The following is a 20,206-nucleotide window of genomic DNA, read 5'->3' as shown; positions in this document are numbered from 1 at the left end:
TGAATGACTCTTCCTTCTCTGTACCAACTATCTGTTAGGTCCCTCAATTGAGTAGTGAACTTCAAGCAAATATTCAACCACAAAGTCTAGGGATGTTTTTCAACGCCTCGCAAAGAAGGGCACCAATTGGTAGATGTGTTTTAGGTTCTCGTCTTGCTGAAAGGTGAAGTTGTCTGCTTTTTAACATTTTTACACAAGGTCAAATTAGTTGCTTACCAAGACAACATTGAATGTTCATGAGTGGTCTAGTTACAGTTTTTACTTCAATCTGCTTTAAAATCTATGGCAAGACATGAAAATGGCTGCCTAGCAAAGATCAACAATCTACTTGACAGAGCTTGACATCTTTTTGAAATGAACAAAGGGCAAAGGTTGCCCAATCCAGGTGTGGAAAGCTCTTAGAGACTTTCCCAAAAAGACTCCCAGCTTTCATCGCTGCCGAAGGCGATCCAACAGAGTATTGATTCTGGGGTGAATATTTCTGGAAAAAGATATTTCTGTATTTCATTTTCAATAAATGTGCAAAAATGTCTAAACATGTTTTCACTTAGTCATTCTGGGGTATTGGGTGTAGATGAGTATTTAATCCATGTTGAATTCAGGCTGTAAAACAGTCAGATGTGTAATAAATCAAGGGGTGTGTCTGCGTTGTGTCGGCTCTGTATTATGGTGGTATGTAAAGGACTCTCATACAGAGCTGTTCTATACTGTGGCAACTTGTGAATCACACGTGAAACGAGGACGCCAGCTCGTGAACGATAATCATGCTGCTCAGCCGTTCCTCACTCAGCCGTTCCTCACTAACACTCTGAGGAAGTGTCGAATCTCTGCCGATTTACCTCCTGAAATCTACAAGTGAATTGTAATTTTCCTACCTCTCTGTTGTTTTGTCTGGCAGTGAGGGGAAGTTGGAGTTGGTGGGAGGAGGCAGTCTGTTGATCTACAACCTGACTGAGGAGGATGCAGGCGTCTACAGCTGTATGGCAGACATCACTAACAACACTATCGAGGCCAAGGCAGAGCTCACTGTACAAGGTACTGCACTGATGAAGTCAAACACATCACTTTTCATGGAGTACTAGCCTGGAAAAAGTCTTCTCTGATAGTGTGTTTCACACACTTTAACGATCCGTCACATACCGTTATCAGTTAGCAAATGGTTCAGATCCAAATGTCACATACCGTTATCAGTTAGCAAATGGTTTAGATCCAAATGTCACATACCGTTATCAGTTAGCAAATGGTTTAGATCCAAATGTCACATACCGTTATCAGTTAGCAAATGGTTCAGATCCAAATGTCACATACCGTTATCAGTTAGCAAATGGTTTAGATCCAAATGTCACATACCGTTATCAGTTAGCAAATGGTTCAGATCCAAATGTCACATACCGTTACCAGTTAGCAAATGGTTTAGATCCAAATGTCACATACCGTTATCAGTTAGCAAATGGTTCAGATCCAAATGTCACATACCGTTATCAGTTAGCAAATGGTTCAGATCCAAATGTCACATACCGTTATCAGTTAGCAAATGGTTTAGATCCAAATGTCACATACCGTTATCAGTTAGCAAATGGTTTAGATCCAAATGTCACATACCGTTATCAGTTAGCAAATGGTTTAGATCCAAATGTCACATACCGTTATCAGTTAGCAAATGGTTCAGATCCAAATGTCACATACCGTTATCAGTTAGCAAATGGTTCAGATCCAAATGTCACATACCGTTATCAGTTAGCAAATGGTTCAGATCCAAATGTCACATACCGTTATCAGTTAGCAAATGGTTCAGATCCAAATGTCACATACCGTTATCAGTTAGCAAATGGTTTAGATCCAAATGTCACATACCGTTATCAGTTAGCAAATGGTTTAGATCCAAATGTCACATACCGTTATCAGTTAGCAAATGGTTTAGATCCAAATGTCACATACCGTTATCAGTTAGCAAATGGTTCAGATCCAAATGTCACATACCGTTATCAGTTAGCAAATGGTTCAGATCCAAATGTCACATACCGTTATCAGTTAGCAAATGGTTCAGATCCAAATGTCACATACCGTTATCAGTTAGCAAATGGTTTAGATCCAAATGTCACATACCGTTATCAGTTAGCAAATGGTTCAGATCCAAATGTCACATACCGTTATCAGTTAGCAAATGGTTCAGATCCAAATGTCACATACCGTTATCAGTTAGCAAATGGTTCAGATCCAAATGTCACATACCGTTATCAGTTAGCAAATGGTTCAGATCCAAATGTCACATACCGTTATCAGTTAGCAAATGGTTCAGATCCAAATGTCACATACCGTTAACAGTTAGCAAATGGTTCAGATCCAAATGTCACATACCGTTAACAGTTAGCAAATGGTTCAGATCCAAATGTCACATACCGTTATCAGTTAGCAAATGGTTCAGATCCAAATGTCACATACCGTTATCAGTTAGCAAATGGTTCAGATCCAAATGTCACATACCGTTATCAGTTAGCAAATGGTTCAGATCCAAATGTCACATACCGTTATCAAAGTTAGATCCAAATGGTTCAGATCCAAATGTCACATACCGTTATCAGTTAGCAAATGGTTTAGATCCAAATGTCACATACCGTTATCAGTTAGCAAATGGTTCAGATCCAAATGTCACATACCGTTATCAGTTAGCAAATGGTTCAGATCCAAATGTCACATACCGTTATCAGTTAGCAAAGCAAAAATGGTTCAAAGATCCAAATGTCACATACCGTTATCAGTTAGCAAATGGTTCAGATCCAAATGTCACATACCGTTATCAGTTAGCAAATGGTTCAGATCCAAATGTCACATACCGTTAACAGTTAGCAAATGGTTCAGATCCAAATGTCACATACCGTTAACAGTTAGCAAATGGTTCAGATCCAAATGTCACATACCGTTATCAGTTAGCAAATGGTTCAGATCCAAATGTCACATACCGTTATCAGTTAGCAAATGGTTCAGATCCAAATGTCACATACCGTTATCAGTTAGCAAATGGTTCAGATCCAAATGTCACATACCGTTATCAGTTAGCAAATGGTTCAGATCCAAATGAGTCTGAGTGTCAAACGTTAATATCCACCTACGATCTCTCTATAATTTAACACCCGAACACCCAGAGTTCAACTTTCCCCAGGACACATACTATTGTAGCTCTTGATATGGTATCATCAATATACTGTAGATAGACACCAAACCATTACAGGCATTACGTGTAGCATTACACGTAGCATTGTATCAAAACCACCCATCAGAATAGCCTGTTGCAGTACAATGTAGATAGTAAGTAGCCTACAGAGGTAGTTGGCCTGTGGACTGTGAGTCAGAGTGAAATCAACCCCCCTGTTTATTTTATTCTCCTGTTCTCTCTCTGTGTTGATGTGACTAGGAAGTGTTAATCTCATATTTGTCGTTCCCAAAGTGTTACAGAAATATAATGGGTACACACTTATTCATGTTTTATCTTCCTCCACAACATCCTGTGTGGCTCAGTTGGTAGAGCATGTCGCTGGCCAGGGTTGTGGGTTGGATTCCCACGGGGACCAGTAGGTAACTCACTACTGGAAGGCACTCTGGATGAGAGCTCCTGCTAAAATGGCTCAATTGTATTGACATGTTGTGCAGAAGCTCCGGTAAAGTGTGACATTAATTGGTTCTCCTGACAATTGGACAAAATAAACGCTCAATTGGCTGCCTCAGGAAAAGGGCTTTTATTTTATTTTGAAGGACATGGATACAAATGTATAGGGCACAATTGATGGACATTTCTACAATAAAAAGTCTCTCTTTCGAAAGACCTAATGCCTTTTCACCCAAATGAATGTGATGTAGGCTTTGTGGCAAGTTTCTGTACAGATTTGTTTCCGAGAAATAAACCAAATGATGTGATGTGACCCAATGGGACTTTGTCATGATTAGTGTGGTGACTTTGTCATGATTAGTGTGGTGGAGGACTTTGTCATGATTAGTGTGAACAGTTGGAGGACTTTGTCATGATTAGTGTGGTGGAGGACTTTGTCATGATTAGTGTGGTGGAGGACTTTGTCATGATTAGTGTGGTGGAGGACTTTGTCATGATTAGTGTGGTGGAGGACTTTGTCATGATTAGTGTGGTGGAGGACTTTGTCATGATTAGTGTGGTGGAGGACTTTGTCATGATTAGTGTGGTGGAGGACTTTGTCATGATTAGTGTGGTGGAGGACTTTGTCATGATTAGTGTGGTGGTTTCGCTGCAGAATGATTGAGGGCCCTACAGGCAGCTGTTGCTTGTCTGTTGAATTGAATTGAACAGTTTGAGGACTGCGGTTGGCTGCTTTGCTTAAGGGGATTGTGCGGACACACACACACACAACTCTGAATCAAAACAAGACAGGGTGTATTCTCCACTCTCCACACCAACCCATAATTTGGTTTGATTTCCAAGTTGTGAACCTAGAACTTTGAAAAAAGTGTTGTTGCTTTGCTGTTTACTCAAAATCTATTCTGATTCAGTGGAGTTGCTTGTCACTCATTTTTAAAGATGGCTAGTTCTCCTGAAACAACAGTCCCATGGCTTTAGTTTGACATGGCAGATACGGTCTCACCTAGTCTCACTAGGCCTCACTTCACTTCATTCCCACGGACCAATGAGGACAGGCATGCGGTCACACGCAACACGCGCACAGGTCACACACGCACAGGTCACACACGCACAGGTCACACAGGTCACACAGGTCACACAGGTCACACAGGTCACACAGGTCACACAGGTCACACACACACAGGTCACACACACACAGGTCACACACACACAGGTCACACACACACAGGTCACACACACACAGGTCACACACACACAGGTCACACACACACAGGTCACACACACACAGGTCACACACACACAGGTCACACACACACAGGTCACACACACACAGGACACACACACACAGGTCACACACACACACACACAGGTCACACACACACACAGGTCACACACACACACACAGGTCACACACACACAGGTCACACACACAGGACACACACACACAGGACACACACACACACACACACACACACACACACACACACACACACACACACACACACACACACACACACACACACACACACACACACACACACACACACACACACACACACACACACACACACACACACACACACACACACACACATAGTCAGTCACACACACATAGTCACACGAGTGTGTGTAATGGCTCCAGGGGCCCTCTCTGCCAGGGTAGAGGGACCAGGCTGTGTGGCTGCGCTGCAATGTCTCCTCCTTTATTGGAGCTGGCAAGACAGTAAATGAGGCCAGAGGACACAGCAGGTTTTAATTACAGGGCCTGTGCCATTGTTGCACTGTGGAGGCCTGGGTTGAGGGTTCTTGGTGTTAAATGGTCCTTTCTCCAGGACTGAAATGTGTGTGTGTCTGTGAGTTCCTTAATGCATTTATATATGTTAGGTAACATGTGTGTGTGAGAGATTCTGGGTGGTGGAAATGTGTGCCTGCTGTTTTCATTCCATGTGCTCTTCATAGGCAGGACAAGCCTGGGTCCAGTGAAAGTTGAATAGCCTGCCTGTACAGAGGGAATATTTATTTCTATAGTTATATTTGAGCTAGGAGCCAGCTCAGTGGGGTGTGAAATGTTTCCTCTAATGTGGAATTGAGATGGGAAACTAGAAGATGAGACTTGATGTTTTGTCCACCCATAATAGTGGCTGTAAATGGCCCTCTAGAGCTGAGGCAGTGGGAGTCTGATAAGAATCTCTGGGTGTTTGAACTGTGACATATTGCCTTCCTGATCTCTCCCAGTCGGTCGCCCCAACGTCATCAACCTGCCATTTTCAGGAAGTAAAAGAAACGTTCCATGAGATATTTTGGGCACAGACACGTAATGGGGAAGGAAACATCCCTTTTCACTACTTTATGGGATTTGGGGATTTGCCTATCTTTTTGGGATCGTGAACGAGAGTGTGGATGGAGGGGACCATGAGTGTCTGCCCGTGTAGATGCTCATACTGTGCCTGTGTGTGTGTTGTCATGTGAGATGGTCTGTTAGACAGAAAGCCTCTCCCCATGTTCCAGTCTGTTTGTTCTGTGTGTGACAGCGAGGCCCCACTAGGGCTCTGGCGTGAACTCAGCACTCGCCAGTGTGTGACGAGTGTTATTCACTCGCCAGTGTGTGACGCGTGTTATTCAGTTTGGCCAGTTAGAATCGTGATTGGATGGTTGTCTCTGCTAACCAATGGCGAGCTTCTAAAAAGCTAGAATAGCTCTTATCTGGGTGACTAAGAAGGTAGAGCCACAGAGGCTTCCCCATTTCAAGTAGATTGAATGTCAAGAAAATAATTGGACCAAATTTATCAGGAATTCTTCAAGTTGCACCTTTATGCAACGGAAAACGCTACATAGCTCCAAGACATCTCCTCTACTGTACCTCTGGCTCAGTTAGACAGTTTAAACATTACAGTTCTATTTCAATGCACTCTACTAAGTGGTCCCCAGCGGATACATTTAATTGCTTGTTGCCATGTTAAAGATGTATATTAAAGTTGAACATGGACCATAATTGATTTAGCCATGGGAAGCCTGCATAGTTAGTTTCTTCCCTGTTTGCTCTCTTCACAGCAACCAAAGCTAATTCCCTATTAACCTTGGTGGTTTAGCACAATTCATCACTTATTCAAACTTATGTCTAGTAGTGACTGTATTAAGGGGATAGTTTCAGGATGTTGTTAACGAGTCAATGTATCCACAGAGTCAGATGAACTTGCGGATACCATTTTTATGTTTCTGTGTGCAGTTGGGAGTTTGCTAGTGTTGGCGCAATTACTTTCCTGTAGACATCCAGTTCATGTGCTAACACTAGTTAGCATTGGCTCGAGAAACTACAGTTGAAGTCTACATAAACTTTGGTTGGAGTCATTAAAACTTGTTTTTCAACAAACTATAGTTTTGGCAAGTCTGTTAGGACATCTACTTTGTGCATAACACAAGTAATTTTTCCAACAATTGTTTACAGACAGATTATTTCACTTATAATTTACTGTATCACAGACGTTTACATACACTAAGTTGACTGTGCCTTTAAACAGCTTAGAAAATTCCAGAAAATGATATCATGGCTTTAGAAGCTTCTGATAGGCTAATTGACGTCATTTGAGTCAATTGGAGGTGTGTACCTGTGGAAGTATTTCAAGGCCTACCTCCACACTCAGTGCCTCTTTGCTTGACATCATGGGAAAATCAAAAGAAATCAGCCAAGACATCAGAAAAAATTTTGTAGACCTCCACAAGTCTGGTTCATCCTTGGGAGCAATTTCCAAACACCTGAAGGTACCACATTCGTCTGTACAAACAATAGTACGAAAGTATGAACACCATGGTTCCACTCAGCCATCATACCGCTCAGGAAGGAGACATGTTCTGTCTCCTAGACATGAATGTACTGTGGTGCGAAAAGTACAAATCATTCCCAGAAAAACAGCAAAGGACCTTGTGAAGATGCTGGAGGAAACGGGTGCAAAAATATCTACACTGCTCAAAAAAAAGGGAACACATTGTGTTGTTTAAGTAACTCCAAGTCAATCACACTTCTGTGGAATCAAACTGTCCACTTAGGAAGCAACACTGATTGACAATACATTTCACATGCTGGTGTGCAAATGGAATAGACAACAGGTGGAAATTATAGGCAATTAGCAAGACACCCCCAATAAAGGAGTGGTTCTGCAAGTGGTGACCACAGACCACTTCTCAGTTTCTATGCTTCCTGGCTGATGCTTTGGTCACTTTTGAATGCTGGTGGTGCTTTACTCTAGTGGTAGCATGAGACGGAGTCTACAACCCACACAAGTGGCTCAGGTAGTGCAGCTGATCCAGGATGAAACATCAATGCGAGCTGTTGCAAGAAGGTTTGCTGTGTCTGTCAGCGTAGTGTCCAGAGCATGGAGGCGCTACCAGGAGACAGGCCAGTACATCAGGAGATGTGGAGGAGGCCGTAGGAGGGCAACAACCCAGCAGCAGGACCGGTACCTCCGCCTTTGTGCAAGGAGGAGCAGGAGGAGCACTGCCAGAGCCCTGCAAAATTACCTCCAGCAGGCCACAAATGTGCATGTGTCTGCTCAAACGGTCAGAAACAGACTCCATGGGGGTGGTATGAGGGCCCGACGTCCACAGGTGGGAGTTGTGCTTACAGCCAAACACCGTGCAGGACGTTTGGCATTTGCCAGAGAACACCAAGATGGGCAAATTTGCCACTGGCGCCCTGTGCTCTTCACAGATGAAAGCAGGTTCACACTGAGCACATGTGACAGACATGACAGAGTCTGGAGACGCCGTGTAGAACGTTCTGCTGCCTGCAACGTCCTCCAGCATGACCGGTTTGGCGATGGGTCAGTCATGGTGTGGGGTGGCATTTCTTTGGGGGGGTCGCACACAACCCTCCATGTGCTTGCCAGAGGTAGCCTGACTGCCATTAGGTACCGAGATGAGATCCTCAGACCCCTTGTGAGACCATATGCTGGTGCGGTTGGCCCTGGGTTCCTCCTGATGCAAGACAATGCTAGACCTCATGTGGCTGGCCCGCCCGGCTGGCCCGCCCGTTCCCCAGACCTGAATCCAATTGAGCACATCTGGGACATCAAGTCTCGCTCCATCCACCAACGCCACGTTGCACCACAGACTGTCCAGGAATTGGCGGATGCTTTAGTCCAGGTCTTGGAGGAGATCCCTCAGGAGACCATTTGCCACCTCATCAGGAGCATGCCCAGGCGTTGTAGGGAGGTCATACAGGCACGTGGAGGCCACACACACTACTGAGCATCATTTTGACTTGTTTTTTATTTTAATTTTTTTATTTTACCTTTATTTAACCAGGCAAGTCAGTTAAGAACACATTCTTACTTTCAATGACGGCCTGGGAACAGTTTTAAAGACATTACATCAGAGTTGGATCAGCCTGTAGTGTGGTTTTTCACTTTAATTTTGAGTATGACTCCAAATCCAGACCTCCATGGATTGATACATTTTATTTCCATTGATCATTTTTTGTGTGATTTTGTTGATAGCACATTCAACTATGTAAAGAAAAAGGTATTTAATAAGAATATTTAATTAATTCAGATCTAGATTGTGTTATTTTAGTGTTCCCTTTATTTTTTTGAGCAGTGTATATCCACAGTAAAACTAGTCCTATATCGATATAACCTGAAAGGCCGCTCAGCAAGGAAGAAGCCACTGCTCCAAAACCGCTCTAAAAAAGCCAGACTAGGGTTTGCAACTGCACATGAGGACAAAGATCGTACTTTTTGGAGAAATGTCCTCTGGTCTGATGAAACAAAAATATAACTGTTTGGCCATAATGACCATCATTATGTTTGGAGGAAAAAGGGGGATGCTTGCAAGCCGAAGAACACCATCCCAACCGTGATGCATGGGGAGGTGGTGCTTTGCTACAGGAGGGACCAGTGCCCTTCACAAAATAGATGCCATCATGAGGTAGGAAAAGTATCTGGATATATTGAAGCAACATCTCAAGACATCAGTCAGGAAGTTAAAGCTTGGTCGCAAATGGGTCTTCCAAATGGACAATGACCCCAATCATACTTCCAAAGTTGTGGCAAAATGGCTTGAGGACAACAAAGTCGAGGTATTGGAGTGGCCATCACAAAGCCCTGATCTCAATCATATAAAACATTTGTGGGCAGAACTGAAAAAAACTGTGTGAGCAAGGAGGCCTACAAACCTGACTCAGTTACACCAGCTCTGTCAGGAGGAATGGGCCAAAATTCACCCAACTTATTGTGGGAAGCTTGTGGAAGGCTACCCGAAACGTTTGACCCAAGTTAAACAATTTAAAGGCAATGCTACCAAATACAAATTGAATGTATTTCCCCACTGGGAATGTGATGAATGAAATAAAAATGCTGAAATAAATCATTCTCTCTATTATTCTGACATTTCACTTTCTTAAAATATAGTGGTGATCCTAACTGACAGGGAATTTTTACTCGGATTAAATGTCATGAATTGTGAAAAACTGAGTTTAAACGTATTTGGCTAAGGTGTATGTAAACTTCTGACTTCAACTGTACCTCTCACTTCCTTCATACTGGACACCGATACATACAGATTACATCCAGGAGTTCTTCATCTGACTGGGAAAGTAGATAAAGGACCTTATTGCCAAAATCCTAAAGTATCTCTTTAAAAGAACAGCTCTTGGCCTACATGGTTGGAGGAGGGATAGTATTCCTGTATCTCCTAAGATACAAAGAAACGATCAGTCTCAATGACTTATGTTTACAATGGCTTGTATGGAAAGCAGTACCACACTTGGAAGGAACTATAGGAAACATGTACATTGTGATAGCTAGCTGGTATTAAACAACATAAGTATGAAATGATTTTGACTAGAGCAGTGAGGTAGCAAGATCTGATGAATTGATGTGAAAAGTAAAGTCACATACTTTATAGCTCAAAGACAAAACATTGACTCCGATGCTAGACGTCAGGGTCATGGACTATATCAAGTTGTAATGGTGAATAAATACACAGACGTGGTGTACATATTACAGCCCCCCCCAAACCCCCCAGAGTGCAGATAGGGTTGAGTCAAGTTGACCAGGTACAGGGCCCCGTTCCAATACCTAGATAAATAAGTCTGTCCCTACTGTAACACAGTTTAATGGAAGGAGGGAAGGGTTCCATTACAGAGATACCAACCCCCCAGAGTGCAGATAGGGTTGAGTCAAGTTGACCAGGTACAGGGCCCCGTTCCAATACCTAGATAAATAAGTCTGTCCCTACTGTAACACAGTTTAATGGAAGGAGGGAAGGGTTCCATTACAGAGATACCAACCCCCCAGAGTGCAGATAGGGTTGAGTCAAGTTGACCAGGTACAGGGCCCCTTTCCAATACCTAGATAAATAAGTCTGTCCCTACTGTAACACAGTTTAATGGAAGGAGGGAAGGGTTCCATTACAGAGATACCAACCCCCCAGAGTGCAGATAGGGTTGAGTCAAGTTGACCAGGTACAGGGCCCCTTTCCAATACCTAGATAAATAAGTCTGTCCCTACTGTAACACAGTTTAATGGAAGGAGGGAAGGGTTCCATTACAGAGATACCAACCCCCCAGAGTGCAGATAGGGTTGAGTCAAGTTGACCAGGTACAGGGCCCCTTTCCAATAACTAGATAAATAAGTTTGTCCCTACTGTAACACAGTTTAATGGAAGGAGGGAAGGGTTCCAATACCTAGAAAAACAAGTCTGTCCCTGCTGTAACACAGTTTAATGGAAGGAGGGAAGGGTTCCAATACCTAGATAAATAAGTCTGTCCCTGCTGTAACACAGTTTAATGGAAGGAGGGAAGGGTTCCAATACCTAGATAAATAAGTCTGTCCCTACTGTAACACAGTTTAATGGAAGGAGGGAAGGGTTCCAATACCTAGATAAATAACTCTGTCCCTGCTGTAACACAGTTTAATGGAAGGAGGGAAGGGTTCCAATACCTAGATAAATAAGTCTGTCCCTGCTGTAACACAGTTTAATGGAAGGAGGGAAATACAGGAAGCAGATAGGGTTGGAAGTTGACCAGGTACAGGGCCCCTTTCCAATACCTAGATAAATAAGTCTGTCCCTACTGTAACACAGTTTAATGGAAGGAGGGAAGGGTTCCAATACCTAGATAAATAAGTCTGTCCCTACTGTAACACAGTTTAATGGAAGGAGGGAAGGGTTCCAATACCTAGATAAATAAGTCTGTCCCTACTGTAACACAGTTTAATGGAAGGAGGGAAGGTTCCAATACCTAGATAAATAAGTCTGTCCCTACTGTAACACAGTTTAATGGAAGGAGGGAAGGGTTCCAATACCTAGATAAATAAGTCTGTCCCTACTGTAACACAGTTTAATGGAAGGAGGGAAGGGTTCCATTATAGAGACACCAACCCCCCAGAGTGCAGCTAGGGTTGAGTCAAGTTGACCAGGTACAGGGCCCCGTTCCAATACCTAGATAAATAAGTCTGTCCCTGCTGTAACACAGTTTAATGGAAGGAGGGAAGGGTTCCAATACCTAGATAAATAAGTCTGTCCCTACTGTAACACAGTTTAATGGAAGGAGGGAAGGGTTCCAATACCTAGATAAATAAGTCTGTCCCTACTGTAACACAGTTTAATGGAAGGAGGGAAGGGTTCCAATACCTAGATAAATAAGTCTGTCCCTACTGTAACACAGTTTAATGGAACGAGGGAAGGGTTCCAATACCTAGATAAATAAGTGTCCATACTCTAACACAGTTTAATGGAAGGAGGGAAGGGTTCCAATACCTAGATAAATAAGTGTCCCTACTCTAACACAGTTTAATGGAAGGAGGGAAGGTTCCATTACAGAGACTCCAACCGTTAGATGTCAGGTCATTGATTACTTTGAGGAATAAAGGTTGGCAGGAAGGATGTTGTCAGAGTATTAGAACAGGGGCATTGGCTTCTGTTTTGTAGGAGTCTGGTCTTTTGACTTGGAACTGTTTGAAGGAAATACCAGCGAGAACTAACTACATTCAGAATCGTAGCCGTCCAATCTTTTGTAATTTCTACCAGCTTCCAGCTTTAGTTCGAGCCACATGTTGTTCTTGGACCATCCTAAAAGGCGTTGGGTGTTAGACGTCCCAGGAATGATCTCTCTGTGGTTATTACCCAGAATGCATTCCTTGCTGCTGCTGTATGTTGGTCCAGCCGCTGGGAAAACAATGATCAAGCATCTGACCACCGCCGCCTTATTCTTCCCTCACTGTTTGTTTTGGTCGGGATTTAGACTAAAGCCGTTATCGTGAAAAGAACAGGAGAGCTATTTAGCTCAAGCCCATGTTCCGTTCCCCCCTCCGGGTAGAGTACAAACCTCACTGGCCAGGCTGTTTTGGGAGTCATAAAGCTAAATATGGCTCGGGGATAAGCTAATCAAAAGAGGACCATCGGACTCTCCCAAAACATTTGTTTGGTGTAAAACCCTCTAATCCAGATAAGTAAAGAAGAGCGATGGGTCCTCAGTCAATAATATGTTGTGTAATGTAGCTATGCAATCCAAGTTAACGGTGTTTTGTCTTTGTGCCTTGTATCATAGTCAGAATTATAATGGCTTGAGTGCTAACTATGCTTACTGTAGATGCCCTTGAAGTGAGGGTGCGTTCAGGATTGCAATGTTTTGAGCGTCAACCTAAATGCTTTGGTGTTGACCAGCATACAAGGCCAATTCCTTTAAAGCTAGAATCCTTCGTTTTTATAGACATTTTTGGACTTATAAATGAATAATGTATGTCCATTGATTCTTGAAGAATGTAACTTATAAATGACATATTAGCTTAGTTAAACAGTTGAACCCCAATAAAACTACATAAAAGCTTGTTTTTTTTTACTCCTATGTTTGTAAACAATGTAAACAAACACTAGCCTCCACTTTGTTAAAACTATCGTTTTGATATCATAGATGGTCAGTCCTTTCATCCATAGCTCTATAATCTGAGTGGTTACATTTGTTATTTGAGAGTGGTTATGCTTTATTGTTTCATTGAAGGATTCTAGCTTTAACAGTTTAAAACATTGTATTCCACCTGTTGATCACCATGTCTCGATTTGAGGCTGTTGTAGGACCCCAATACACTACCACTGGTTCAGGTTAACACAGGTTCACAAAACTATCATCATCCTGAACGCAGCTCTGTTCAAAGCCACAGTATGTTGCTAAACTCTCTCCTTCACATAGTCTTCCAAAAAGCCTATTGGGAAGCCATAGAGGGCTTTGTGTTACAAACTGACAGTAAAGATGTATGACCTTCCACTGTCCTCCTAAATAACTCAACTGCAGTCCGACCCAGGAAGGGAAAGTAATAAAGCTTCTACTACTATTACTAATCTAGCTGCTGAAGAAAATAATTTGAGCCCCCTGTGAGAATTGTCCCAGCAGTTTCTCTGACTGCCTGGCAGAATGGATGGAGAGAGAGAGACTCTTGGTTCACTTTGATGCTACATCCATTTACTGTGGGGTCTGGAGAGCACTGGGTTTTCTCTCTGGAGAGCCTGTTTCTATACGAGTGGGAGTGTGACTTACTGACTTTCAGTGGGATTGGTGTGTTAGAAGTGTCCTTGTCACATTCTAGGTCTGGACAGGGATATGGGGAGAGATGATTCTCGAAGGGAATAGAATCAAATAGAACATGATGGATTTAGACAATCTATTATTACATTACAATGCAGAGACGTTGCATAAAGGCTTCACACAATGAGATTGATGTACAGAACATTAAAGCATGAACATCATTGATCAGTTGTAAATGTCAGAAATGGCTGGCTGTGTATTTTAGTCCTCAAGGTAAACAGGTAGCAGGCAGGGAGAAGATGGATGTGATCAGTCATCATGTAGTCTTCTAGTGCTGTAATTGCAGTGCTCTGTGCAATCTGGTCTCTATTGTAAACCAGGATGGTGTTCTTAGGTGTGAAAACCATTCCTCCTACACACACACACACACACACACACACACACACACACACACACACACACACACACACACACACACACACACACACACACACACACACACACACACACACACACACACACACACACACACACACACACACACACACACACACACACACACACACACACACACACACACACACACACACACACACACACACGGATGTACAAACGCATCCCCTCAAGCAAATCCCCCAGCCTGCACACTCACATGCCCATGTAATACACACTTCCCTTGTCCTCCCCTCATAAAAACACCACACACACACACTGCCACATGTCCCTAGTCTCCTGGCAGCTCCCAGTCCCCATAAGCTTTATTGGTATATTTAGTCAACTTGTGCTCATTGCTCAGTCCAATAGGTTCCATTTGTCTGAACTCCAGTTAGAGGAAATGGTGTGCGTCAGCTCGGGGAGGGAGGAGAACGAGGGAGAGGGGACATCTCTCTCTGCCAGAGATAATGAGCACCACAGGGTCCCAGCCTCCGCCAGGACCTGCCACCAGAACACCTCACCAGGGGGCCCCCACACTGCTCAGGGACACACAGATACTGCAACAGACGCACACTGCGGCATAACACACACACTGCAGCACACTGACACACACATTAAGACCAGCAATAACTCAGACACACAGAACATTTCGACTTTATCACACAGCAATGAATATTCTCTTCCCCCTTATCACACAGCAATGAATACTCTCTTCCCCCTTATCACACAGCAATGAATACTCTCTTCCCCCTTATCACACAGCAATGAATACTCTCTTCCCCCTCATCACACAGCAATGAGAATACTCTCTTCCCCCTCATCACACAGCAATTTAATTTAAATTTTTTAAATTTTTTTACCTTAATTTAACCAGGCAAGTCAGTTAAGAACATATTCTTATTTTCTCATCACACAGGAATACTAAGAACATCTTCCCCCTGGGAACAGCAATGGGTTAACTGCCTGTTCAGGGGCATCACACAGCAATTTGTACCTTGTCAGCTCGGGGTTTTAACTGCAACCTTCCGGTTACTTCCCCTCTAACCACTAGGCTACGCTGCCGCCCCAGTGGAGTGATGAATACTCTCTTCCAATGAGAATACCTCATCACACAGCAATGAATACTCTCTTCCCCTCATCACACAGCAATGAGAATACTCTCTTCCCCCTCATCACACAGCAATGAGAATACTCTCTTCCCCCTCATCACACAGCAATGAATACTCTCTTCCCCTCATCACACAGCAATGAATACTCTCTTCCCCCTCATCACACAGCAATACTCTTCCTCATCACACAGCAAGAATACTCTCTTCCCCCTCATCACACAGCAATGAATACTCTCTTCCCCCTTCACACAGCCCCTTCCCCATCACACAGCAATGAGAATACTCTCTTCCCCCTCATCACACAGCAATGAATACTCTCTTCCCCCTCATCACACAGCAATGAATACTCTCTTCCCCTTCATCACACAGCAATGAATACTCTTCCCCCTCATCACACAGCAATGAATACTCTCTTCCCCCTCATCACACAGCAATGAATACTCTCTTCCCCCTCTTCACACAGCAATGAATACTCTCTTCCCCCTCTTCGTCACACAGCAATGAATACTCTCTTCCCCCTCTTCGTCACACAGCAATGAATACTCTCTTCCCCCTCTTCGTCACACAGCAATGAATACTCTCTCTCGCAGTTGTCCCATCTCTACAACACCGCACTGCGTTAGCAGTTGTCCCGTCTCAAGCTGTTCCCCAATAGATGGGGTCAGGGTTTGCTGAGTGCTAAAGCGCGTAGCGTGTAAAAATCATCTGTCCTTGGTTGCATCACTCACAACCGATTTCCATCTTCAGCACAGTAACTGTTCGTCTGGAGCTTCATGAAATGGGTTTCCATGGCCGAGCAGCCGCACACAAGTCTAAGATCACCATGTGCAACGCCAAGCGTTGGCTGGAGTGGTGTAGCGCTTGCCCCCATTGGGAGCAGTGGAAAGACGTTCTCTGGGGTGATGAATCACACTTCACCATCTGGCAGTCCGACAACAAATCTGGTTTTGGCGGATGCCAGGACAACGCTACCTGCCCAAATGCATAGTGCCAAACTGTAAAGTTGGTGGAGGAGGAATAATGGTCTGGGGCTGTTTTTCATGGTTCAGGACCCTTAGTTTCAGTGAAGGGAAATCTTAACGCTACAGCAAACAATGACATTCTAGACGATTCTGTGCATACAATTTTGTGGCAACAGTTTGGGGAAGGCCATTTCCTGTTTCAGCATGACAATGCCCCCATAATGGTTTGTCGATCAGTGTGGATTCCAGTTAGACAATGTGCTGCCACTCAGAACAAGATATATTCCATTTAGACAACGTTCTGCTAGTCAGTGGCAGGTGCCACTCAGTTATATCCCGACAGGGTGCCACTCAGAACCTTATATATCCCAGTTAGCCACTCAGAAGCTTATATATCCCAGTTAGGGACAGGGTGCCACTCAGAACCTTATATATCCCAGTTAGCCGACAGGGACAGGGTGCCACTCAGAAGCTTATATATCCCAGTTAGACGACAGGGTGCCACTCAGAACCTTATATATCCCAGTTAGACGACAGGGTGCCACTCAGAACCTTATATATCCCAGTTAGACGACAGGGTGCCACTCAGAACCTTATATATCCCAGTTAGACGACAGGGTGCCACTCAGAACCTTATATATCCCAGTTAGACGACAGGGTACCACTCAGAACCTTATATATCCCAGTTAGACGACAGGGTGCCACTCAGAACCTTATATATCCCAGTTAGACTACAGGGTGCCACTCAGAACCTTATATATCCCAGTTAGACGACAGGGTGCCACTCATAACCTTATATATTCCAGTTAGACTACAGGGAGCCACTCAGAACCTTATATATTCCAGTTAGACTACAGGGAGCCACTCAGAGCCTTATATATCCCAGTAAGACTACAGGGTGCCACTCAGAACCTTATATATTCCAGTTAGACTACAGGGAGCCACTCAGAGCCTTATATATCCCAGTTAGATGACAGGGTGCCACTCATAACCTTATATATTCCAGTTAGACTACAGGGAGCCACTCAGAGCCTTATATATCCCAGTTAGACGACAGGATACCACTCAGAACCTTATATATCCCAGTTAGACTACAGGGTGCCAATCAGAACCTTATATATTCCAGTTAGACTACAGGGAGCCACTCAGAGCCTTATATATTCCAGTTAGACTACAGGGTGCCAATCATAACCTTATATATTCCAGTTAGATGACAGGGTCCCACTCAGAACCTTATATATTCCAGTTAGACTAGTTAGGGAGCCACTCAGAACCTTTATATTCCAGTAAGACTACAGTTAGGTGCCACTCAGAACCTTATATATTCCAGTAAGACTACAGGGTGCCACTCAGAACCTTATATATTCCAGTAAGGCTACGGGGTGCCACTCAGAACCTTATATATTCCAGTAAGGCTACGGGGTGCCACTCAGAACCTTATATATTCCAATAAGGCTACGGGGTGCCACTCAGAACCTTATATATTCCAATAAGGCTACGGGGTGCCACTCAGAACCTTATATATTCCAATAAGGCTACGGGGTGCCACTCAGAACCTTATATATTCCAGTTAGACTACAGGATGCCACTCAGAACCTTATATATTCCAGTTAGACTACAGGATGCCACTCAGAACCTTATATATTCCAGTAAGACTACAGGGTGCCACTCAGAACCTTATATATTCCAGTAAGACTACAGGGTGCCACTCAGAACCTTATATATTCCAGTAAGACTACAGGGTGCCACTCAGAACCTTATATATTCCAGTAAGACTACAGGGTGCCACTCAGAACCTTATATATTCCAGTTAGACTACAGGGTGCCACTCAGAACCTTATATATTCCAGTTAGACTACAGGGTGCCACTCAGATCATTGCTCAGATGGTTGGAGGATGGAGTTTAATTAGAGTTATGGGTAAAACTGATTTAAACCACGACTGAATTACCTGTAGGCTATTAGCTGTAAGTTGCTCTGGATAAGAGGGCCTGCTAAATGATCATATTATAGAACAGATAACCTTGCTGATTACGCTGTTGAACCCATCCTCTGTTCCCCAAGAGTAGAAAGGACCATACCCACCCAACTGTTAACCACAATCAGTCTGTGGTCCACGTGTGAATGGGATGCTATTGGAGAGCTGTGAAGGCTGATACAGAGGTTTGACACGATGCTCCTCGCCAACAACACAGCTATTATACCTTGGCTACAGAGGTCAGGTCTTATCAGAGCACTGAGCTCCCCCCCCCCCCCACACACACAACCCTACTGACCAACAACACCGCTATTATACCTTGGTTACGGAGGTCACATCTTATCAGAGCACTGAGCTGCCCCCCCCATACACACATACAATCCGACTTCGGGCACACACACACACACACACACACACACACACACACACACACACACACACACACACACACACACACACACACACACACACACACACACACACACACACACACACACACACACACACACACACACACACACACACACACACACACACACACACACACACACACACACACACAGTCAGCCTCCTCAGAGCCACACTCCAATTACACTGTAAAGGACACGGCTGAGACACAGCGCTCTGCATGACCTTGTTACAGGAGAGATGGATGAGGCCATTTATCTCCACAGACGATCAAATAAGTTGACCCTGCCCTCATTACCCTGGTCTGGGGTAGAACTCCATCTGTACACAACTCTCCATAGGATGAGACAAAGGGATAATTCTAGGCAGATTTGAACTACTTTGAGATGCTTTGTTATAAAAAGACTACAGGGAAGATGGAGGTAGAGACGAGGACATTGCTTTGTGTTTTCCTGGTTGGATAACAGGTCTTAAGGATTGCCGTTTAGTTAAAGGTTCAGGGGAAGTTGAAGCCAAAGTTGTTCCGTTTTCAAATAGTTTGTTCTACCTTCACTGGCAAGTAAGGATGGAAAGAGACTGGCTGGAGCTGAAATGGAAAGAGACTGGCTGGAGCTGAAATGGAAAGAGACTGGCTGGAGCTGAAATGGAAAGAGACTGGCTGGAGCTGAAATGGAAAGAGACTGGCTGGAGCTGAAATGGAAAGAGACTGGCTGGAGCTGAAATGGAAAGAGACTGGCTGGAGCTGAAATGGAAAGAGACTGGCTGGAGCTGAAATGGAAAGAGACTGGCTGGAGCTGAAATGGAAAGAGACTGGCTGGAGCTGAAATGGAAAGAGACTGGCTGGAGCTGAAATGGAAAGAGACTGGCTGGAGCTGAAATGGAAAGAGACTGGCTGGAGCTGAAATGGAAAGAGACTGGCTGGAGCTGAAATGGAAAGAGACTGGCTGGAGCTGAAATGGAAAGAGACTGGCTGGAGCTGAAATGGAAAGAGACTGGCTGGAGCTGAAATGGAAAGGGACTGGGCGGAGCTGAAATGGAAAGAGACTGGCTGGAGCTGAAATGGAAAGAGACTGGCTGGAGCTGAAATGGAAAGGGACTGGGCGGAGCTGAAATGGAAAGGGACTGGGCGGAGCTGAAATGGAAAGGGACTGGGCGGAGCTGAAATGGAAAGGGACTGGGCGGAGCTGAAATGGAA

The 20,206-nt window shown here is 44.0% G+C and overlaps 1 protein-coding gene across 1 annotated transcript in view; it reads left to right on the top strand.

The window, feature by feature from the left end:
• LOC124026064 (neogenin-like) overlaps positions 1 to 20,206 on the top strand; it is a 53,073-nt gene that overhangs the window by 19,791 nt on the left and 13,076 nt on the right. The window contains exon 3 of the mRNA XM_046339238.1: positions 899 to 1,035. Coding sequence (XP_046195194.1) covers positions 899 to 1,035 — 137 coding nt within the window. The remainder of the gene's footprint in view (positions 1 to 898; positions 1,036 to 20,206) is intronic.

This window comes from Oncorhynchus gorbuscha, unplaced genomic scaffold, assembly GCF_021184085.1.
Source record: "Oncorhynchus gorbuscha isolate QuinsamMale2020 ecotype Even-year unplaced genomic scaffold, OgorEven_v1.0 Un_scaffold_2547, whole genome shotgun sequence".
NCBI lineage: Eukaryota > Metazoa > Chordata > Actinopteri > Salmoniformes > Salmonidae > Oncorhynchus > Oncorhynchus gorbuscha.
The sequence above is the reverse complement of the archived record's forward strand: the minus strand, read 5'-3'. Positions and strand labels throughout refer to the sequence as shown.